The sequence below is a fragment of the Melanaphis sacchari genome, unplaced genomic scaffold (genome assembly GCF_002803265.2).
Source record: "Melanaphis sacchari strain LSU unplaced genomic scaffold, SCAv2.0 Contig4_pilon_pilon, whole genome shotgun sequence".
Lineage (NCBI taxonomy): Eukaryota > Metazoa > Arthropoda > Insecta > Hemiptera > Aphididae > Melanaphis > Melanaphis sacchari.
Window position 1 is genome coordinate 3170869 of NW_020271335.1, and position 24852 is coordinate 3195720.

The 24852-nt window shown below is 26.6% G+C and overlaps 2 protein-coding genes across 3 annotated transcripts; one reads left to right on the forward strand and one right to left on the reverse strand.

Moving 5' to 3' along the window:
- The first annotated feature begins 3701 nt into the window (after positions 1-3701).
- Positions 3702-8215, forward strand: LOC112599049 (protein bicaudal D). 2 transcript variants are annotated; one of them, XM_025345761.1, is made up of 12 exons: positions 3702-3893; positions 3980-4173; positions 5024-5164; positions 5255-5479; positions 5565-5702; positions 5788-5887; positions 6022-6368; positions 6442-6612; positions 6713-6902; positions 6967-7188; positions 7259-7522; positions 7603-7877. In XM_025345761.1, the coding sequence occupies exons 2-12, from the start codon at positions 3982-3984 to the stop codon at positions 7875-7877; spliced, it is 2265 nt and encodes a 754-aa protein (XP_025201546.1). In that variant the 5' UTR covers positions 3702-3893; positions 3980-3981. The 2 variants fall into 2 exon arrangements, with proteins under 2 accessions (XP_025201546.1, XP_025201547.1); XM_025345762.1 differs by lacking the exon at positions 3702-3893 and having other exon boundaries at positions 3982-4173; positions 7603-8215.
- A 2840-nt stretch (positions 8216-11055) lies between these two features.
- Positions 11056-24749, reverse strand: LOC112599153 (Bardet-Biedl syndrome 4 protein homolog). Its single transcript, XM_025345934.1, has 10 exons — positions 24656-24749; positions 24422-24573; positions 24128-24240; positions 22784-22878; positions 22473-22635; positions 20642-20795; positions 20385-20507; positions 19879-20050; positions 17343-17539; positions 11056-11494 (listed from the first exon to the last, which is right to left on the reverse strand). The coding sequence occupies exons 1-10, from the start codon at positions 24687-24689 to the stop codon at positions 11378-11380; spliced, it is 1320 nt and encodes a 439-aa protein (XP_025201719.1). The 5' UTR covers positions 24690-24749; the 3' UTR covers positions 11056-11377.
- Between the last annotated feature and the right edge of the window lie 103 nt (positions 24750-24852).

The following is a 24852-nucleotide window of genomic DNA, read 5'->3' on the forward strand; positions in this document are numbered from 1 at the left end:
CACCGTTCTAAAGACCGAATACTTATTACAATGATATTTATATCATATTATTATAAATTATAATAATAGGTTAGGTTATGGTCTTATAGAGTATAGACATTGATATCGTATTTTTTATTTTATAATTTTATAAATTACACAGTAGCAGCATCGATTTTATAAAACAATTAAAATATTAACATTAATTTCCACGAATTATAAAATAAAATAATGAATTCGCTACACAAACTAGTTTAGCTTGAAGTTCGATTATATTAATTTTAACGAAAGACAAATATACTGTATTGTCTATATAACTGGCTTTATAATATACTCGTATAGGTGTGGACTTGCAGACTGCAATGCTGGTTTGAAAGTCAGCTGACCCACAGTTGTTTCTTTAGCTGGTACCGAATTGGTTTTCGAGCCTTATCCACTAACCAAATTAGTTCCCATTTAAAAAATGGTAGTTTAAAAGATCAACTGAATTTATTTTCGCCTTTGTTCAGGTTAAATAGTTAAATTTTTCATTTTTAAGCAATAAAAAATATTGATAAAACTATAAAGTATTGCGAATTGTTCTATTTAAAACTAAATAAAAAAATTACCAGCGTCCATTCTGATATATTTTATTTTATGGAGACATTAAATTATGTTAAATTTCGTAGTATTAATACAAGGATGAAAGAAACTTACCAACTAACAAGGAAAAACAACCAATACTTGGAAAATGTTACGACCGACTACATCAATGAGAAACTCTTACACGATTAAAATAATTGAAGGAAGTTATTTGCTTCAAATTTACAAAGTTAGTTTAGCCTAAGTCTAACCTATTACCTCAACAGTTTTAAATTTTAAATTATTATATTTTATTATTTTTATTTTATAAACCTAAGGATTGACTGATTAATTTATACTTCAATACGATTGGTAACGTACATTTTAAACCATGCTTATTTTGAAGTTGGCAGTCCTAAGCTTGTAAAATTGGGAAAGGAAATTTGCGTAATTAAAGAGTGAGAAGCAAGTTGATTATAAAAAAGTGGGATCATTATAAATTTAAATGGAACCAATTTGGCCAAGTAGAAACCAATTCGGTAACTCCTTCAATTTAATATAATATCGCTTTTTTTCTGACATATTACGTAAGAATATTTGTATTTAATAAAGTATATTATGCATACAATAATTATAATTTAAAAAATGTGTATTTGATTCTTTATGATAATATCTTAGTATAAAAAAAATAATAAATATAAATATTATAATAGGTAGAATATGCATTAATCGTAACGCTCGCTATTTCGCGGAAAATATATCAGTTATATTGTTTTTAAAAGAAATTGATGAATTAAAGATAAAAATTAATGAATTTGAAAAACAACTCATAGAAACCGATGATAAAAAATATGTCAGCATTATATTAGCCCTTATTGAAGGGTGTTCCCAAATTCTTAAATTATATCTTGCATTCATGCCTATGGAAAAAATATTCCGAAATAAAAAGTACATTCTAATATAACGAAAAATTCCAATGGGTCAGGTAATGTTATTAACAGTACGATCCATTTTAATAAAACAAATCCATAATAACCGCTGATCATAAGTTACGTCGTGTCGCCGTCCAGTGAGTTGCCAGTGGATCTCCAGAACCCAACAAGCATCGCCGATCTACATCAGTTTATTATAGTATGTTTTAGTATGTTCTGGATCCCCCGCAAAGCTGGTGAATCCGGCTACCCTGCCCAGCTTTAGCTGTATGCTATCATGTATATACCCGGCCCCTCCCCTTCCATCCATGTTTAATGTCTATCACTTACGTGTTCGTATATGCCCCCTTCCCACTCGTCATATAGTTTGGTATCCACCCTTCTAAGTACAGTTGTATTAATAATTTATGTGAAATAAAGACATGATATATATAATATATAAATTATTTTTTATTCATCGAAATAGGTAATATTAAGTTTTACAATAAATATTTACATTGTTCTTACTTCGCCATTAAATAGATTATAAGTTATAATTTGGTCATGAAATATTAAGCAATATGCCACCGAAGTGGAGGCTGAAACGCTTATTCGATCTCAATCTCAATCCTTAGATCGACAGTTGACGTTTTTAAATTATCTTTCTGTCTGCTCATATAGTCATATTCACAGACCACAACTATAATCGGCGATAGTTTTTTGAAATCTGATCGAGTCATAGAGGAGTAACATTATCATGACCATAGTAGGATTTCTGGAACTCGGTATGTGCGCGGTAAATAATGTAGCTATCTTGTTCTTAGTAAAGTCGCTTTGAAAATCTTCGTAGGGGAATACTTTAGAATTTAAATAAACCTTCAAGTTTTTGATTTTACAATGATCAAAACATGACATTGCTTCATTCATATAGATTTTCCTATCAGTCTGAAATCTGATTATAGCATACCAAGATTTTTCTAATTTCAAAATATGTGTGAAAGAGGATTGTCAGGACGACAAGACTTAAAGTTGAAATAAAGGACAATCCTATATAACACTGGATGTATGGTCACCCTAGTTTAAACATATAGATAACTTTCTTAATTTTAAGTTTGATAATAGATTCACTTCATTGATATGAAGCTAACATCATAGGATTGATTCTTTTGAACTCAAATTTGCAAATACCTTAACGCATGCACGGATGTAAATGTATGCTTGTAACATTCTCTTAACTCTTAAAAGGTTTATAATGTTTGTATTCTCGTTAATGTCAAATATTAATGATAAAATAAATATTTTATATAATTAATTATTTTAGAATAATTATTAACTAAAATAACTTGAATCATATAATATATTATATTTTGTCCTATAGTTATAATAATAAATTATATCACCTATCTTTTTTTTTATTATTTATGTATGATTAAAAATGTATGTCCTGCAAACCGAATTTAAAATTCTACATAATAAGATACCTATAAGTATAACAGAGACTACATAGTACGTATTGAAAACTGAAGACAGGTTAGTGATTGTTTCCGTGAATACACAAATACACGATATGGGTGGGTCATTATAAAATTGCAGAACACATACCCAGAAAATTTCTGTAATATTGGGGAAAACAATGTTAGGCTTTAAATCATTTTCAATAATTTTTTTCATATGAAAAACTTGATGAAGGCTTTTTTCCATACTACCTAACTACCCTCCAGAAAGTATAATATATAATATAATAATATAACATTTTCTACGATTATAAAAATTAATATATACCTTTGTATGTGTTATATAACAATCATTATATTAATAATAAAATTGTATTACTGAGTACCTAGTAATTAGTTATTTTATTCGATTTATTTCAATCTGCATAAGTCTAGCATGTTGTTGATTCTATGTTAAAATAAATTGAACAAGAATTTAGTGGGGGGAAGGCGTCTTTGGGTCACATTAAATTTAACGGGGGACCAGTTCATCTAGGATACGTGTTTGGTAAGTTAGCCGACTAATGTTTTATTCTAAAGACCTAAATTATGTTACTACTTACGTTTTTATAATAATTGGTGAAATAACACCGAGTACTGAGTACATTTAATTATGAGTTTGATCTTAGTGTTCTTATTGACAAGTTTTTATAACCTCTTAGATATTTTTATTTTACCTGTACCACGTTTGGAATGTATTGAGTTTTCAACTGATAATAGTGATAATAGATATTATGTTGAAAAAACATTGTCTCACAATCGTTTAATACTTTAATAAATAAAAAAATGTCATAACTCATTAAACCTAATTCATGTTTTGCTTTACTAAATTAAAATTCTTATTGATTTGTTTATTAGGTAGTAGTTGAAAAAAAGCTATTTTGTAGGTATTTAAATTATTTATTATGGAATTCTGATTGAAGATCGTGTACAGTTATAGGGACAAAAAGTATGTTGTACTTGTACTTTATTAATTTGGAAATTATTAATTCTTGTTGTTGACTAATTTTTATTTCGTTTTATTTTTACCTAAAGACATGGATGTGGCTAACTTGCAGCAAGAGATAAATCGGCTTACACGTGAGCTTGATCAAGCTCATACAGAAAAAGTTCAGTCAGCCACTTATGGACTGAGTTTACTGGAAGAAAAACAATCATTAACAAAACGTTATGAAGAGCTAGAAAATTTATATGAAAATGTGAGACAAGAATTAGAAATCACTCAAGAGGTAATATTATGCATTGTATAAAAAAAATATTAGATATTAACTAACATTTTATATCTATTTAATTTATGTTAAAATATCATAAATATTTAAGTGTCTGGGCATTATTTTGTTTAAAATTTTTATTACTACTAAAAGTCATTATTGATAAAAATAAGAATTTTTTTTTTTAGAATCTTATTTGTAATTACATTTTTAAACTTTTTTTTTAAATTAATAAATTGAATAATAATGGTATAAAATGTATTATAAATATTTCGTTTATATTAAATTAATAACTGCTTAAAGTAGGTATATTTATTAATTTTTATTTTGTTTTTATATCTTTTATCCACTCTTATTACTTTTTGTTTTCAATAATAAAACAAAAACTAAATCAATTTTAATAAAACTAACAATTGTGCATACATAGTTAACATTTGAATTGTTTATATAGCTCAAATTAGTACAAAATATTATCTATGACTTGTTCCAACCCATAAAAACTATTATTAATAAATTTTTAAAAAATCTAGTTTAATTTATTGTAAATCAATCAATTAATTTTTACATTTTTTAGCTTTGGTTATAAAAATATAATATAGTTTTAATTTAATTTAGATTTCTTTTTAATTATGTTAAACAATAAACATAGTAATTTCTGTTAAATAATGTTGATATTTAACTGATTTATTTAATTTTGATAATTTTTTTTAGTAATACTATATTTAAGACATTTTTTATTTCATATTTTATATATTATTTTATGGATTCTTCTACTCTATATATTTATTTAGCCTAATTTCAAAGTTATTTCAAACTTTTGTTATTAATGTTTAATTTGTATAGTTTATTGATTTGTTTTTGATTTTAGGCTTTGACCAAATTTCAAACCTCTCATAAAGTAACCACCAAATCTGGTATTGAACAAGAAGAGTCACTGTTATATGAAACAGCAGCATTAGAATCATCATTAAATACCACAATCATCGAGCTTGAAAATGATACTAAATCTGTGAGTATAAAAATAAACAATTTTGTTATTATTCATAGTTATAAATTATGATTTATAACACTGCTTAAATTTATTGACATTAAATAATAGTTACGACAAGAGCTGGAACGTGTTCGCATTGAACGAGATCGAGCCATCCAAGAAAATAATGATTTATCAAGGTTGAGTAATGAGTCTAATCATGAGTCTAAGCAGCTTCGCGCAGAATTACGTGAAGTCAAATCCCGTGAAACTCATTTACTTTCCGATTATTCAGAATTGGAGGAAGAAAATATCACTTTACAAAAACAAATTGCTCATTTGAAATCTTCTCAGGTTAATATTAACATAAGAGTATTTTATGATTAATTTAACATTATCCATTTGATTAAAACAAAAATTTTTTGTAATTTATAAATAGGTTGAATTTGAAGGAGCAAAACATGAAATACGTAGACTGCAAGAAAATGTGGAACTGTTGTACTTACAAGTTGATGAGTTAGCAAAGTTGAAAAAAATTGCTGAAAAACAGATGGAAGAAGCTCTGCAATCATTACAGGTAAGTTAATAATTTAATATGTATTGTTATTGTATAAGTATAGATTATGATTTTATCTAAACAAACAATTTGAATTTGATTATAGGGTGAACGTGAAGCTAAATACGCATTGAAGAAAGAACTTGATCAACGTATCAACAATGAATCGGTTTATAATCTCAGTAATTTAGCTTTTAGCATTAGAGGTGTGTATGTATTTATAAATATTTTTAGAATCTTCAATATTTCTTTCTGTATTTGAAAATCGTAATAAATTGAATTCAACAACATGTTTTATAATGCTTAAAAGTGTTTGTATTTTACTGTAAATTATTGTAAGGTATGGGCGGAGACCAAAATGTTGGTAGTGATGATGAAGATGATTTGCCTGTGTTACGTAAACTTGAAAATGATATTGGTTCAACCATGGAATTACCAGAATGTGGAAAACATGATTTGTTTAGTGAAATACATCTTAATGAATTGAAGAAATTAGAGAAACAGTTGGAACAAGTTGAAAATGAGAAGAGCTTGTTGACACAGAACCTTAAAGAGTCTCAATCAGCATCTGATAAATGTAAATCAGATTTGGAAAATTTAGCATCTCGTATATATAAACTTGGATCACACATAAGATCTTTGGAACATCTTGGTACTCAAACCAGTAAAGTAGTTTCTGACCATAAGGTATGTTTTAATCGCTAATTTATAAAAACTTTTGATTATTATTTTATTGTAATATTCATATGATTAAATATAGACAGAAGATGGAAAATCAAATGCAGCTTTAGAGTATTATCAACAGTGGTTTAGTTTAGCATCCAAAGAAATAGACCAGCTTCACGGTGATCTAGAAGAACTTGAACGACAGTTAAATTCATCTGAAGAAACCTTATCATTAAAAGATGAATTAATCATGCTCAAAAATAAAGTACTTTAACTTATTTTTTTAATTATTGTAGAAGATATTTTAATAACTATTCAATATTATGCATATTTGTTCATAATTTATACATATTTATATTCTTTAGTTAATAGATAGAGAACAAAAGACAATGGAACTTGAGTCAAATGTTCGCTTGCTGGGAGAACTGGCTACAGATGCTAGTGCTTCTTTAGATAATGCACAAAATGACCTTGTAGTCATTACTGACGAATTAGCTCAACTTGCTCTCCAAATTTCTGTGTTGAATGGAAAATCTATAACCTTAAATACTATTGGTATATTGTTTTTATTTTTTAATATTCAGATAGATGAAATAATATGTAATACTTTTTATCCTAGTTGTAAAAACACCAAAAGAAACAGAAGAAAATGATCCCCGCCTGGATGTTTTACGAACGCGACTCAAGTCTGATGTATTCATAAAAGAATTAGAAAGTCTCACTGAAGCATCATTTGTAGCGAAAAGTCTGAGAAACGTACTTGACCAAATCAAATTGCTTAAAGAATCTGTAAACACATCAATAGATAATGCTAAAGCTGTTAATCGAGAGAATATTGACGGTAATTGATAATATTTTTAATAACTTATTACCAGCTATTGAATTATTTATATGTTAAAATTCTTTTGTAGGTCAAAGAAGTTCAATGTTGGACAATAATGATGAATTGTCTGATCTCCGAGAACAAGTAATGAAATTACAGTCTCTCTTAGCAACAAAGCGAGAACAAATATCATCATTGCGCATGGTTCTAAAAACTAACAAAAATACTGCTGAGGTAGCATTGAATAATTTGAAATCCAAGTACGACAACGAGAAAATGGTTGTTACAGAAACCATGACCAAGCTGCGTAATGAATTACGTACACTCAAAGAAGATGCTGCTACATTTTCAAGTAAATACTTGGACTTAATATTTAATCTTTGCTATGTTCTTTTTACAATACATGTAAGCTTATCAATTTATTGTTTGCAGGTTTGAGAGCTATGTTTGCTGCACGGTGTGAAGAACAAGTAACTCACATGGATGATTTACAACGACAGTTGGTAGCTGCTGAAGAAGAAAAAAAGACACTTAATCAATTGTTGCGTTTGTCTGTGCAACAGAAATTGATGGTCACTCAACGGTTAGAGGAAATTGAAATGGACCGAGAGATGAAAAATGTACGACGATCAATGGGTACACCCAATTCTTCAACACCGTCAAAAACCTCTAAAAGGTACAGTCAGCCTCAACGCCGAGACTGGTGAGACACGATATTATTATTATTTGTATGAAAACAAAAATCAACAAAAAACCAACAACATTATTTGTGATATTTCTCACCTCTCATGGGTAAGGTTGATCAGAATAAGTGTAAACCGTCCTCTATACAATTTTTATTTTTTAAACTAAGTCTTGACATTAAATATTGAGTCCCTTTATAACCGTGGTTTCAATATCCGTCCTGTTTTTGAATATCCGGTTGTTAATATTACGCATTGAATTGCCGTCCTAACTTGGTTCTCTGGTAACCTTTGTTTAATTTTTTAATATTTTCTTTAATATTACCTTTTTTTTTTAACATTATTACTGGTTTATAGTATTTTATTTTTTGATTTACATTTTTTTCAATGACTTATTTTGTTTATTCAACAAATTAAATTTAATATTGTTACTTAAAAAAAGTATTTTTTTTTGTGCGTACAAGTATTATTATTTTTAATATTATTACTTTTTGTTTGAAACATTTAATATTGTCGATTTAAACAGAAAAAAAAATTATCTATTCACGGCACATAAATATTAGTTTGTCTTTCGTTCCTTGCAAGCTCAATAAAAATAAACAATGGTGCCATAATATTTTTGCGCATTAATGCTAATATTTAAAATTTATTTATTTATTATTATATTCTAGTATACTATTATTCCATTTTTACAATTATTCTCATTTATGGCAGCCAGTTTCTTATGTGCAATATACAATTATACACTTTTGTATTTTATTTTGTTGTCAAATTAGTTCTAAGATGTTTAATTATTATTATTATTCTTAAAAATTTTATTCATTTTATTGACTCATTTATTTGTAATACTATTACCCATTTCAAAATGAACAAAACATGTTGCAATATTTTTTATGAATTTAACGTTATACCTTAAATGCGAAATTGAGTTATAATGTTTTTGTTTAAATACTTACCAAACTTAATTACCTTTAGGAATGTAGGATAATCTACATTGTGGGTTTAAATTATGTTTTTTTTTAAATTGTTTTTACTTGTTTATTACTGTTGTAGTGTTGTACTTACCTTACCTTAAATTTCTTTTTTTTTACTATCTGTTGATTTGAATTAAAAAAAAAGAAATTGAAGTTTCAATATTATTATGTAACGTTAACATTAAAATTAAATGGTGTAGGGACAATGTGTATCTATGTTATTTTATTGACCAATCAAAATTGGATATTCTATTATTATATGAACTTTTAGTGTTTGGAAATTGTAAAATTTGTAAATTTTTAAGTGTTTTTTTTTTTTTTTTATATTTATTTACTTCATAATTTTAACCATAAATAATAACAAATACGGAAAACAGTGTTGTGAAATATCATTAATTAATATATCTTATAATAAAACATTTTTGGGGGATAATCTATCATTTGTTTATATTCAATAAAATATATAATGTTTACACTATGGATGATAATATAGTAGAGTTTTGATTGACTAAACTAATTAAGAAGGACAATGATAACAGAATAATCAAAATTTTCAGTATGTGTGATTTATTTGAAATATTTAAATAATTAAATAATTTTACTTAAATCTGATTATATATAGTATGTATTTGAAAGATTAAACAATTGTTCATTTAAATCTTCATATTCTCCAAATACATCCTGTATGTACTAAAAACATTTCTGTTAAAAATATATATTACCTTTATTATTTATTATGTAAAAATTCATTTAAATGTATTATAAAATGATACATTTTTAAATTTCTTTTATTGTTTTTTCTTAATTTTTTATCAAACCGTTGGACAATAACGCTCTACTGTATTATAATAGTATAAAACTTATAGTATCTGCCCACTTATACTAAATACGTAGTAAAATTTATATATATTATGTTAGAAGCTCGACCATTGGGTGTTGGATAATAGATATCTATATTATGTGATAATCAACTCTTATATTTTCTAACTTTTTTTTTTTGTTTAATCGTTTTATAGCAAGGGGCCGTAATGGTACTAATATATAATATTGTTTGGTTTTATGTAGATATTAGTAATTTAAGTACTCATGACACCATCTTTAATAATGTCTAGTTGCGTCCCTGCATAGTACAAGTATGATTTATGGATTGAATTTTGGGCTAGTCACTGAATATCATTGTGATATAGGCTATTACATCACAAATAATATCATTATGCTACAAGCTACTATTACATCACAAATAATATAATATGTATATGGTATACTTATGGGCTATGTTAATATTTTAGTGTCTTAATTCGGTAAAAATTGTATTTTTATTCAAATATATTGTATTATACTTTGTTAATGTTCTTGAGAACTGACTTATTTTGAGTATACCTCAAAACAATTATTTTATTGAAACTACATAATATATATTATCTACTCATTATTATTTTTAAATTAATTCATGTACTAATGTATTATGTAAACATAAGTCATAATAATATGTACTAAATGTGATACCCAGTCCAATTTATTTGTAATACTTTATTCATTTATAATATCTTTCTCTCATATTTAGTTGATATCATTGCGTTTATAGATATCAAAGGTATGGAATTACTGTATATCATAATTTATAACCCTAGGAGTACTTAATTATTATTTATATAATATATAATTATTAATTGTGACAAAACTTAATTAACATTATGTTATTGTGTTAATAAAAATAAAACTGATGTACTTAATAATATGTGTGTTGCACTTTTATACTTAAGTCAAATTACTTGAAGCCTTTACTGCAAATATCTTGGAAATAATCGCACTGTAGAAGTGTTTATTACTATTTAAAAATTTGAAACAATGATGTTTCAATTTTTATTTTGCTTAGATGGTCTCTTGGAAGAAAAAAATAGGTACCTAACTTAACTACCCTTAATATAAAAATTGGACTCAAGAAATTTGGAAATTATTAGATACCTCTTACCTGATAATATTGTTATAATATTTTCATAATATTTTTAATACTATTTTGATTGGATAAATATAATTTCTCTAATAATTAGGTAAATAAATTCAACAGTGATTTGTATGGTGAATTTATTTCAGTAACCACTCAATGTTCTTATTCTTATTCTTTAACCTTGTAATAATAATATAGGTATTTAGGTTTTAAGCAAAAAAGAAACACGACTGAATATAATTTAAATTATTATTTATTTATATGGAAATTGAATGCTTACTAAATTATTAAATACTTATATTATATAAGTTATTAAAACACGGTTTAAATTCTACTCAAATTTTTACGGTGAAATTTCAATAACGTGTACTTAATTTCCATTCTATAATTTTCAGACTTGTGCAATTTTGTTTAAAATTAATATGAGCCACTTGCAAACGTAGGCTCGGTTCTAGGGGAAGCTAAAGGACTTTAGTACCTAATTTTGGCGTGTTATATATTATGTATTTATTTATATAATTAATGCATAACATACTTTGATATTTATTATTAAAATTATAATTGCATTTTTTTTCTGGAAAAAAATATTTGTAAAAGGAACGTTATTCTACCTCAGCGTAGCAGGGCTCATCACGCCCGGGCTTCTCGTCGTCGTTTTTATCTGGAGATCGCGGTTGTCCGTCGAGAACGTCCGATACTTGTTTTCCGAGTTCGATAATCTGAAATCAATGACGAACAACGGTCGTAAATCGTAATATTATACTTTTGATGTTAGATAACAGCGATCACCGCCGGTGAAGCTGTGACAGCAAAAACCACAAGTTCAAGCCGTTAGATGTAGTATAACTTATAATAAATTGATTTCAAAAATTAGAATTTTATAAATTTGCAGATAAAATTTATAATTTGGTGACATAGAGTAAAAGTGTAGGACTCTGGAGTAGTACATATCATAATTTATTTAGTGATTAGAAATAATGACGAGCACGCAAGGCTCTCCCGAAGTTCACCCACCATCGGTTTTAACACCGTAATACAATTTAAAATGATTATAATAAATAATAATTATTTAAGTTAAGTATTTAAGATGAACACTAATAAAACGTTAAATACGTTATAAATATTATATTACCTTTTGCCATTCTGTGCCACTTTAAGTATTGTAAGGCTTTATTAATTTAGAGTTTAGACTTCGCTATCCGGTATTGCAGATAAAAATGTAAATATAATAAAATAAGTTTGTTATCAATTACCTAATTTCGAACTAATATATTTTTAACACTTACATTCTAAAACAGAGAAGATTAGCTTGAGAATTTTATTTGACTGGAAATAGATTTAGAGATGTGCCGGGTAATATTACGATTAAGTTACGAGTGCTACGACCGACATTATATTATAGTTTGTATTGAGACGAACTCTAATTTTGAATACAATATTACTACTATTTATATCAGATTCCCCCTTCTCGTTCCACTATTAGAAGTTTTTATGTAAAACTAAGAAAAGTATGTTATATTTTTTTATCATCTAGATAACTATTGATTTATGACTATATAAATAGTATATATAATATATTAATACAAGTGCAATTATATAATATATATATTGTATTTAAAACATTTAAAAATAATCTATGTATTAGAAAAAATTAGTGTTTTCTACTTAAACTTAACTATGGTTTTAAGTGACCAGCCACCATCTGTATACTTAAATAATGAAACTACAGAATGTTTATGAATTACGTTCAGTTTTTCGGAATGTCAGAAGAAGATGACGTTATTTTACTTTTGACTGCTTCAAGCAATTGTGTATTGAATACGGGGTCTTCTTTTTTAGGTATTTCTTTAATTCTTTTAATAAGAAAATTCCGAAAATTTATTATTTAAATTTTTTTTGGAAATATTTAGTTTTCCGTGTATTTGCGTAGCGATGCACGTTGTTTGCCGTAGGTACACACAAATTTTTACAACCCCCATTACTCCCAAGCATAGGCGCAGGGTGGTAAGATTTTTTGATAGGGCTGTAGCCTTCCTAAGGGTAGACGTGTATCGACTCGTGGAGGGTTTCGTCTGAATTTTTTGGGGGGGAGGGGCTAAGCCCCCTTCTTCCTAACTACGCGTATGCTCCTAAGTCTACTGCAGTCTGTAGTACTGCTGCGTTGTCCGGTTGTCATTGCACGTACACAATCGTGACCCTTCACAGAGATAACTTTAATGCCGTCTACTGCTGTGCTATTGTAATACTCTTAAGAAATTTAAATGTAGTGTCTAGTCTAATGAATGGTACGAAATGTAATGTACGAAATATGTACGAACATTCTTCAGACTTAGAATTCACAACTGGTTAAGAAATTGGACAGTATATATTTTATCGCCTTGAATTGATTTGACCCCGTCAGATTCTACTCTTCCCTTTTCATTTACTAGCAGAGCCCAACTAAGGAATTTTGAGGCCCGGGTTTAATATTTTGATGGGGCCCCAAAATTAATTATTATTTAAATTCTAAATTATCAACTAGGTATATGGATTTTTATAATCAATTTATTTTATAGGATTATAAATAAATTATACCATAAGTCAACAAGTAATTATTACTTAATAATAAATAAAACGATGAAATTAAAAATATAAATAAAGAAATGTAGATACAGTTTTTAATTTAAACAAATGTTTATTGATATCATCATGTACATTGTACACAAAATCAAAGTGGTAATGTATTTTTCAACTTAATCAATGTAAATAATAAAAAAATTTTACATGATTTAGAATTTAAGACAACGGTTTTTTTTCTAGATTTTAGTAACTTTTGAATTAGATCTGAAAAATTAAGTGTGTTAGTTATTTCCCTTTCAGCAGATAAAGATGGACGGACGAATGAGTTTAATTTTTCTTGACGAAGGGATGTTCTGGTGTTTTTAATTGATTCTAATTTTGAATTTGTTTTATACCCGCATTTAGACAAGAACTGAGTACTCGCAAAAACAGAAAACCCGTGATATTTCTATAGTCAATGCTAATTTAATCATAATGATATAATGCTTTTGACTAACTTTATCTTGAAACTTAATATCTAACTTATTTTATCGATTAGAGAATTAACATAAATTTCATTACGATACGTGACTAACAAAACTATATAAGCAATAATATCTTAAAATTTCACAGTGCCACTTTAATAATTAAATATTAACAGGGACTAGGGGCTGCAGTCCCCCTAGTCCCCCTAAGTTGGGTTCTGTTTACTAGACGTCAATTTCCTATAAGAATTAATTTTGGTATGATAATAAACAAAGCACAGAGACAAACATTGGATAAAGTATTAAAGTAGGGTCATATTTAGTATTTACTCCAACCTATATTTAGTCATGGTTAACTTTGTATGGTCATGTCCAGAGTTAGATCTTTTGAAAAATTAAAATTACAAATAATACCGAAGAACAAAAATATATTTATAGTTTATAAAAAAATTCTATAATAATAATACAAAAATACATTGACATTTTCGTTTAACTGTAAATTTGTTTGTATTGGGTGAAATGTTTGTAGTTTTTCCATATGAATATGTTATACTTATTGTGTTTAGGGATATTTATAAACGTTATTTAACTTAAGAATTTAATATTAATTTCCATTTTAAGTTTTTCCTAAACATTATTGTTGTATTATTATAATTTATAACTATATATTCATTATTCATGTATAATTATTCAACAATCTTATTTTTTTACTATTACTCGGCAATGACAGGTAATTCAGCTACTATATGTTATTACGCGTCGTTACCAAATGTTTTATTTGTTTATATTTTGATCATTCCGGTTTTTATTGAAGCAGCAAGTTCTCAATAATTTTAATTAGTTTTAACGTATTAGAATTTTAAACCTATAATTATGTACGAGTTTGACGAATCTGACGAATGTCTTTTCGACGAGTTTGTAAGTACTTACGTACATTGGCTAATACAAAGGTAGTAAAAAATACATTATACAGCTCATTTGAATTATATGTTAGAAAAATATTTTTACTGAAAATTATTTTTGTTTGAGAATGATGATTGTCTCTAAATAAACATGTGGTAGTGACTATAAAATATTTTCCATATCTGATATAGTGTATTTGTGACATAATTATTACTAACATAATATTAACAATACCAAACGGAAATATGAAAGGATTTTGATGTTAAATTAAACAAGACACCTGTAAAGTTGTTATACAGAGTACAATTTAACTTAAATTGAAATAAAATTTTAATATATTATATTTTACTTTACCGATAACCTGGTACTAAAATATCAACTAGTAGTACGTGAAACAAACGATGAAACGAGATTCAGTCGAAAGTTTATTATTGTTAATTTTTTAATGTAATCGAAAATAGTAATACATAGTGAGACCGTGATAATATACGTAGGTACTATACTGCAGTACTAAACTACTAAATATTGTGTAACTATAAATGGCACACACGTCTAGGATATAGGATTAAATGGCCAGGACGAATTAAAAATGCTAGCTATTATAATATAACATTGATTAAAGTAAAAATTGAGCGTATAACATGTTGATCTGCACCATGATCTATGCTCAATTGCAGACTGGAACTATATGTCTACTATATATCGGCCTACCCATCTAGTTATTACGAGCCCATGCTCAAGGGGTAGGCGACATAGGCCCACGTCAAGGGGCTGGAGTTGAATTTAAAAATGTAATATTATGAATAATATTTATTAAGATTACACCACACAATATTAACACACTGTGTGATGTGTTAAAAATAATAAATATTAACTACTCGCGTATATCGGCAGGTGGAAGAAACATTTTCTGAGAGATTTTGGGGCGCGTTAGGCACGTTGCCGTACGCCGAACCAGTTTTTAATGTGGCCGGAACGATAAAAAAACATTTTACAAGTTCGTACGCATGAAACATCGTTGTTTCGTGAGAAAAAACTATCATTTAATCATGTTGTTCAAAAAATCAGTTTCAGCTGCCTCACAATGTTATCGTAACGTCGGATGGTGGATTATGAGTACCGCTACGGTCTTATTTTTACCTATTTACATTGATCTCCAGGATATCGTTGCCAAATTATAGTTGACCCATCTTTAGAGATTTGTGGTACCCCTTGATGCACTAGTAGGATGAAAAGGGGGATTCCAAAATTTCACCCTCTCAAAATTGAAATATTTTTATATCCGAGATAACATTTTACCAAATTATAGAAGATGACACTGTGAATATTAAATAAAACGATTGTAGTTTAAGGTAATCGAGTGAATGTATTTTACATTTTTACATGGCATTTCAAATAAATAATAATACTATAAAATTTGGTGGAGTTTTTGAAAATATACAACTTAGCATAATTTTTTAAAAAAAAATTAGAAAAGTCAAAAATAAAGTTTAAGTTTTGAAAATAAGTGCATGATGAATAAAGATAAACTTGTGGGTACATTACATGCAATTCGGACAGACCCCTCTAAGAGGTGGCATGCAATTCGGGTGCAGTCCTTAAAAGCTTAAAATATACCCATAAGAGTACGCATATTATGCATATCAAAAAATTAATAGGTATTATAAAAATAATTTTTTGAAAGAATTTATGACAGACTAAGTCAATATTTTTTCCTGAATATTCAATATAAACAAAACAGCTACAGGTACATGGGAAGATTTAACAATTTGCTGCTCATATGCCAAATTAAATTTACTGCCCTTATCCTAAAAAATAACACAATATCTAATTCATATAACTAAATATCCTTAAATAAATTTATTTTCTAAATAATATGCAATTATTTTTTTATTTAAGTTTAAAAATAAAACGTTCTTATTACTGTAATAATATCTATCTGATAGACAAAATTTTGTATAATCAATAACTTACGCGTACGTATACTTATTGGCAGGCGGACAACTATCAACTGATTCAATTATAAACTTTAGAATCGAATTTTCAAGTAAACTTTTTAATATTAGATAGATAACGATTTCTATAAAACGAATGTTTATATAACGTAAAGTGTATAATATCTATATTCTATAAACAATTAAATAAGCTAAAATAAATTAAAAGTTATTTAAGTTTATTTAGTACATAAAAACAAAATAAATATTCAACACAATTTGGCGCCCTCCAAAATTTAGCCGTATAGTTCGCAGTGCCTTAAATCTTTCCCTGTATAGATAAATATGCATTTATATACGCCCTATAACGTGCAAAATATGTAAGTAAAATATTGTATTTGTCTAAAAATACCTTAAGTCAATTTTGTATCACACTTGTTTTTAATTTAGAATGAAATTGATTGATATGTGAAATTACACACCAGAAAAAATTTCATACATATTAAAGCAAATGAAAAATTTTTAGACAAAGTAAGTATATATATATATACGAGTATATACATTACTCGACCAAATTCAAGTAGCAACCCTCAAAAATTAAACAGTAGTCAGTAAATACACAATTATCTATAGGTACAATGTAATAATTATTATAGATAAACGATAATATTGCTTAGATTATTTTTTTTATGAATTATTAACGTTACTTCTTTGTCTATGGCACCAGACGATAGGCATGCTTCTTGAAAAGCATGGAAATTTTTTTCGGCTTCTTTCATTTTTCCTTGATTAACTTCCAAAATTGTTAGATTTATTAGCGCTTCTGGATTATCTGAATTTAACTCAATGGATTTACGATAAGCCTTTTCCGCATTCCTTGTATCGTTCATATGATTTAATGCCACTAATCAAATAATTTAATAAAACAAATATATTTTAATAGGAATAGATATACTAGATACAGTATTAAAATATTTTTTATTTTTTAGATACCTAGTTATATAGTTTATAGTTAATAATTTTATTATTTTTCATCTTAATCTAGAAGCCAGGGGTGGAATGGGTCAGCATTTCAGGCTGAGAATTTTTTTTTGTCAAACCAAAAATTAACAGGATAAAAGTAATTTTGTTAGAAGTATGTGAAAAATACCTTTATAATCCTATATTAAAATTAACTTAGTATTACTTTTTATTTTTACATTTTTCGGTTTTTTTTTCATAGTCTCATTTAACGCAAACAATTAAAATAAAACACGGGACTACGTTATATTACAACATTGTTTATACTGTATGCGATAAGTAAATGCGACCTGTGGCGATGCCGTTGTTATTAATTATTATTATAAGTATAAAAAATAATAATAATAGCTTATAAATAAATCCAAATATAGGCTACTCGCCCATATATACGGTGTACACGCTAACTGAAAACACTCAATAAATTTGCATAAAGTCCTGCAATTTGAATTCTGTGTTTTGATCTGTTGTAATGACATAAAAATATACATTTGTATGGCCTTTGAATATTTTTAACATGTGCATGCGCAGTACAACTTTTTTTTTTAAATGGTAACCGTCTATTTTAATCATTAATTATTTTCGCTTAATTTTTTTTATGAATTTTGATAGTTAAACTAATTTTCTAAGTCCAAAATTGACCAATTTATAGCAATTTAACCAAAAAACTGCAAAATTCACGCGATTTACAGTTTTTTGACTTGTAACTCTAAAAATAATTATTCTAGGATTATTTAGATTTGACATTTTCATTCCTAATTATTAAGTTGATAATCGCACATAATTATAATTTTAATTGCTGTATAATTTTCACTGTAATCTGTGTATGAGTTATAACTTAAAGCAGAAAATAAGTATGTTGTTTATTTCATTATATTTAATAGATCTATTAGGATGTATTAACAATTAATAACAAATTCAATTCTTATTTAAGTTAAAAGTTTATTTAGTAATTAATTAATTTAACGTATAAATTGTTCAAATTGTTGTCCACCGTGAACAAAATATGATTCAGCGCGTCGTATAAATTCTTTATTTGTTGCAGCTGTAATTTGTTCATCAGTGACTCTAACTTTACGCAAATTTATTGAGTGTTCTCAGTTAGCGTTTACACACTGTACATATATATTCATACATCGTATAAATTGTCTGAACGAAATATAAAATAGCTTAATATCAAGAATACACTCGAATCTCGATCACTTCATAATACTATTAAATTATCGATTATTGTTTTACTTAAAATCACACGAGCACACATAAATCATACACAAGTAGTATGGCAGTGCAGGTTATGGAGTACTGGAGTAGTAAAAATAAAATTAATTAAAATGATCATAAACATTTAATGAATTTTTTTGTTGCATGTTTTATATTCTTCGATTGTATTCCATCAAGCATCTAAACAAATCATTAGAGTACGAAAGAACAAATGTTCGCAGCCCGTTTTGTAGACGTATCTACCTGCAATAAACAGTGAGCAACTTATATACTTTGACGGCCGCAGCATCGTAATTTAAAATCGACCTTTTAGCAATTCAGTAATTCGGTACCGAGTCAGGTTTTATACATCGTCAAATGTTTTTATTGTATCTGCCTAAATCATATACTCATAAAGGTAATGTGTAATAAAATGATATAGTTGGAAGCTGCGCTCATGGCAATGATATCAACACAACATTTGAATTTTTCAGTTTTTATAAATGCTCTGAGCCACTAACTATACTAACTATATGATATTAACCTCTCGGGTGAATAAAAATATAGAGCATATCAAGATATTACATTTACATTTTTCATGGAAATGGTAGTTCTGTTATGTTACAATTTTTATTTATACCGGACAATTATTAGGTATAATTTATAAGTAATATATTATATTCGCATAATACATTCTTAAAATATTTATCCATCTCAACCTACCTACCTTTAATATTTTTTATTTAATAGTACGTAATATTTTAATACGTCATATTATGGTGTGTATTTGAGGTCGATAGGTCATCAAGCAATCCTTGCACGATTGCCTGCATTTAGATAATTTCAGCAGTGTGTGTATTATATACGTAAAATATATTTAAATATAATAAGCAATACATTTCTCAGTGATACATTTTGATATATTTTTAAAACTATAAACTAAATACCTACTAGACAAATAGCAATCATAATGTTGTGTAATAAATAAAAGATTATACCATTTATTTTGAGTTTTAATTGACTTACATCCAATAAGCATAAAAGTTCCAGCATGATTTGGGTTTAATTTTGCCGAAGTTGAAAGGAATACAAATGCTGAAACATACTGTCTGGTGTATAGATGCACAAGGCCCAAGTTGTATAAGGCGATCCAATTAAATGGGTGCAAATAAATGGCACGTTTTAAGCAACTTATAGCCTGGAAAAGAAAGAAAACTAAGTGAAAAAAAAAATATTTACAACTTTATTATAAATACAGTGTTTTAGGACAAAATTAAGTCAACCTACCGTTATACTAATAGTAAAAAAAATTATATATTTTTATAGTAATATCAAAAAACACGTCATTAAATTATAATTTATTTTATTAATATACTTTAGTCATAAAAGCTGACAGATTGTCTTTGTTCGGAATTATTTTTGTATACAACGATATATCATTGAATTAAAATTGTACACATCCATAAATCTATTGCCGATTTTTTTTTTAGATTTTTTAAATAATTCTATAAAATTTTTACTCATAAAATTACCGCGACGTATTTATGTTTTCCAAAGAAGCACATTCCAATATTATTCCATGTTTCAGAGCATTCAGATAAGTCAGTAACAGCTTTAGTGTACTTGGCCAATGCTTCGTCGTATCCACAATTTCTCTATTGACAAGTTAATTGAATTATAATAGTAAATATGAAAAATGAACATGACTTCAATTGTATTTACTTAACGAGAGGCAGATTTTTATAACACAATATTATGATTACTATTTGTTTAGTAAGTATTTACCTACCTGCATTTCAGCTGCTAATGTTAGAAGGGCTTTAGGATTTTCGGGATCCTGACACAGTGTGTTTCCGAGAACGTTAAATGCTTGATCATAATCACGTTGTTTCATGTACAACAAACCCAAGTCTACAGATATATTTGTGCTGAATGGAAACAACCTTTTCATGAACACATAAATGCAAATCAATGGTTTATAACTGGATTTAGTTTAAGTATAGGTACATAGTTAGATAAAATATATTTTTATGTTTTATTTTAATTGATACATACATATATTTATGGGATAGCTATAGATAGTTCTCCTGTAAGTGTAACTTTCACGTTATTTTGTATAGTAATATTAGTTTTAGCCATTTTTGGATAAAACATTCAAAACGATAATGAGAAAATTAAGATATTTATAAAATATTTTTTAATGTCATATAGAAAAACAAAATATATTGTAGCTATTTAAATATAGACTAGATTTAATGTAATAAATAGCTTGATAAGATATTATAATCTTTAAATTAATTATTAAATCGCTACTAAAACTTTCCAAATATAAGTTCTTAATAATCGGCCAACAAATTTTTGATAAAAATTATAAACTTAAATGATTAATTGACTAGCTTGTCTTACAGTTGAATATTTTTAGTTAAATATTTTTTTTTTACATAGTACTTCTATGAACACTTTTATTTTAGTATAAAGGTGTAGTTTGATACTCAAAATAGTACTGAAATTGTAGCAAGTTGTACTAACTAAAGGATATTTTTCAGTTTTTTCAATAATTTAGGAATTACTAAAAAGTAAGAATTTTAATTATGTAATTTATTAAAAAGGATTTAATTAAAAATCAGAATATTCCTTTTAAGTATCATGTGATATAGTTATGTAATATCTACTTTTATAATTTTGTGCTAAAATGAATCAAGGAATGCGAATTATCCAATACCTATTATGTATTTTCTTTTCTATATTAAGTATTATTATATTCACTTTCGCGTTAATTATTTTTTTTTATAATGATTTAAACTTTTATACAGTGGTAAACATACGTTACTTTCTAGTAAAGCAATACCAATAGACGACAAGCGTCTTTAATATAAAAGTAGGTTCACGCTATACATCTATAGCGGTACAATAATAAAGTCCTTAGTTAGAAATTAGAACTTTAATAAAATTACATTCATTTGGGTTAAAACTTAAAAGTAAATAGATATGACTAGGGCCCGGAATTATATGCACTAAAAACGTATCTACTAAACATGCATGCATTTATGCACTGGCACTGATTCATTAAAATATGCAAAAAAAAAAAAATCGATTAAAAAAGTCTTTTATTTTCATTAAGTATAAATAAATAAAATCGAATGAAAGATTTGCACACACGGATCACGACAAACATGACAAATATATGATTCATTAAAATCTATTCAATAACACATTAATACTTGTCCTGATTGATCTCAGATAAGATAAGAAAACGACTTAGTCAAATTACATGGACTATAAATATAACTATAAATACGTTATTTTAATTAAAATAAGCAAAATATTACATTTTATGCATTTAAAAACCGCATACATACAATAAAAAAATCGTAAAATACAGAAATATGCAACACATGTCAAAAAATGACAAAATATGCAAAATAAAACTTTATATTTAGGATCTATCGATTACAAATCAAATTTGTAGCTTACCTATAGCTATTTTTTGGATAATTCAGAAAAAACATGTAAATGCATATAAATTCAGGCCCTAAATATGATAATTGATATTTAGTTTTTATTGGTGAAATTACAATAGAGATTTATTAAGTATATTTTGAAATATTTTAATTACAAACTTTGACGCCGAAATTAATATATTGATCGCATTTTTAAAATTATTTTCTATGGCAAATATTGAGGCTAATTTTTCGTAAGCATCTTGATTTCGACTTAGTTGAATTGTGCGATGAAAGTATTCTTTAGATTTTTCCAATTCTCCTAAGTTCAAGTAACATAGACCTGTTGAATTATAATTGTAATATATTTAACGTTGCAAAATATTAGATTCAGAAAAAAAAAAATTGGAAAACGTTAACAGTATTAAACTAATTCCTATTAGGTAGGTACTTAATACAGATATTATTTACAATGTTAGTAATACATTTACCAAGGTTGTAATACACTTTAGTATCTGGTTCTCTGCACATTTTTTCTGCTGCCAAGTACATTTTTTGGGCTTCATCATTCCTTCCCAAAAGTAAACTAAAATATTATAACCAAATAAATAGGTATCCAATAAGTATTTATCTAGGTAAGTATTATTCAGTATGATTGCAGGAGTTAATACTTAAACCTTGTATATTAAATTATTGTTGTTTTTTACAAAGTTTATCACCAATTCCTACCGAATATACCTAATTTAGAATTTTAGACATCAAATGGGCCCATCTTCACCAACGAATAGGTACGTCATCGACCATCGTCATACATAGTATCGTACTATCGTATATTCAAATGTCCATTTTTACAAGGAGTAAGACTTAATCATGGTTTACTGTACACTTTATAAATTATAGCAATAACATTATTGTAACTATCTCGAATCAAAATTGTTGCATTTTCATGTAGATATATGGATTGGATGCCTTTCCTGTTCTCATTTATTTCTCCACATAATATGTAGGTACATGATCAACTTCCAGGAAGCTCTACGCAATCTCAATTATATTCTGCTGTTTAATGGCATCATTCACATTCGATTTAAAATGTTTATTCATTTCTTTAAAAATAAATTTTTTTTCGTTATTTTAAAATTAGATTTAAAAAAATGCACGAGGAATCTTGTATTAAATTTATTTACCTATTTCATTTGCTATCAAATATTTAATCAAAAATAACCAAAAAAGTTTAAAACGTCTAAGATTAACTAAAAAAAAACTAGAGTATGGTGGACATTATTTATTCTCTAGTAAATGATAGTATTAATATTTGGTAAGATTGTTAAGTTTTTACACTTCATATTTGAATAGGTAAGAACAAAATAAACAAAATAAATTTTGTCGAAAAATTTTACCCTACAAAGTACCAACTAGATCCAATTTGCTAACACAAACAACAATCAAAGCTGAAAATCGAAGAATTTTTTACTGTTTCAAAAGATAATGACATTGTAAAACAAATGTATTTTTTGTTCTGCTCTTTAGAATCTATGATAGGAGTATAATTTTAATGAAATATGTATCAATATTTAATAAGCAAGAATATATCATTACTTTTTGATTAATAGTTTAAAATTGATAAGTGTTGGACAACTTTGTCAGCAGCAGGCAGGCGGCTTATTATCTCTTATATGCTTTAATACATTAAAAATAAATTATATTATAAAGTGTGTATTGACTTATTAGTTATTACATTTTTATTTTTTTAAATATGACAGTCATCAATTTTCAATAGTATGATATTAGAATAAAATATTGCATTAATAAATATTACTTATAATTAATTAACCTACCATGAACGAGCAATTTGTTTGACTCCTTCGACACACAATGGATTCAAAGCATAATATCTATCAAAACACCAATATGAATTTTTTATCTTACCTTCTTCTCTAAATATTAATCCCTAAAAAAAAAAAAATTTATATTTTTCGATATACTGCTTCATTTTATGTACTATACACTAAATATGTTTTAGAATAATAACAAGAGTTAAATAAAATATTTCCTAGTTGATTATTCAATTTATACAATATTACTACACATAAAACATATAATTTATGTATTTACATTATTAACATTATTACCAATATATAAAATGCAAATTCATTATTATCCTTAGTGTTTCGTAACTCTTGATCAATTAATAATTTACATAATTCCAAATCTCGTTGTATATAACGATTATAAATAATCCAATCAGATTTTTCATGAATATTGAAAACTTGCATTATTGGTTCTGTAAGTAATATTATTTTATCCGTTACTGACAAAGGAATATTTATTATTTAGGACCGTGTCATAAATTTTTAATTTATTACCTGTATTTTTATAAGATACTAATCCATTGTCCATAGTACTAAACGATACTCATTAACTAATAAAATTTTAATAAGAATTACAACAACAAAAATATATTTTACTCACGTTTTTTTACAATATATTAAAAATGTCATAACACACTAACATGAATTTTATAGGTGTGAAGCATAATGTTTTGATAACTTATAAAATGTTG

Excerpts from the sequence above, each read along its gene's own strand:
- LOC112599049 (XM_025345761.1), top strand. The coding sequence starts at position 3,982 with ATGGATGTGGCTAACTTGCAGCAAGAGATAAATCGGCTTACACGTGAG. Across the intron at positions 4,174-5,023 it reads AATTAGAAATCACTCAAGAG|GCTTTGACCAAATTTCAAAC; the intron begins GTAATATTATGC and ends TTTTGATTTTAG. Across the intron at positions 6,369-6,441 it reads AAGTAGTTTCTGACCATAAG|ACAGAAGATGGAAAATCAAA; the intron begins GTATGTTTTAAT and ends GATTAAATATAG.
- LOC112599153 (XM_025345934.1), bottom strand. The coding sequence starts at position 24,689 with ATGGACAATGGATTAGTATCTTATAAAAATACAG. Across the intron at positions 24,241-24,421 it reads AATTTGCATTTTATATATTG|GGATTAATATTTAGAGAAGA; the intron begins GTAATAATGTTA and ends TTTTTTTTTTAG. Across the intron at positions 20,508-20,641 it reads CATTAGCAGCTGAAATGCAG|AGAAATTGTGGATACGACGA; the intron begins GTAGGTAAATAC and ends ACTTGTCAATAG.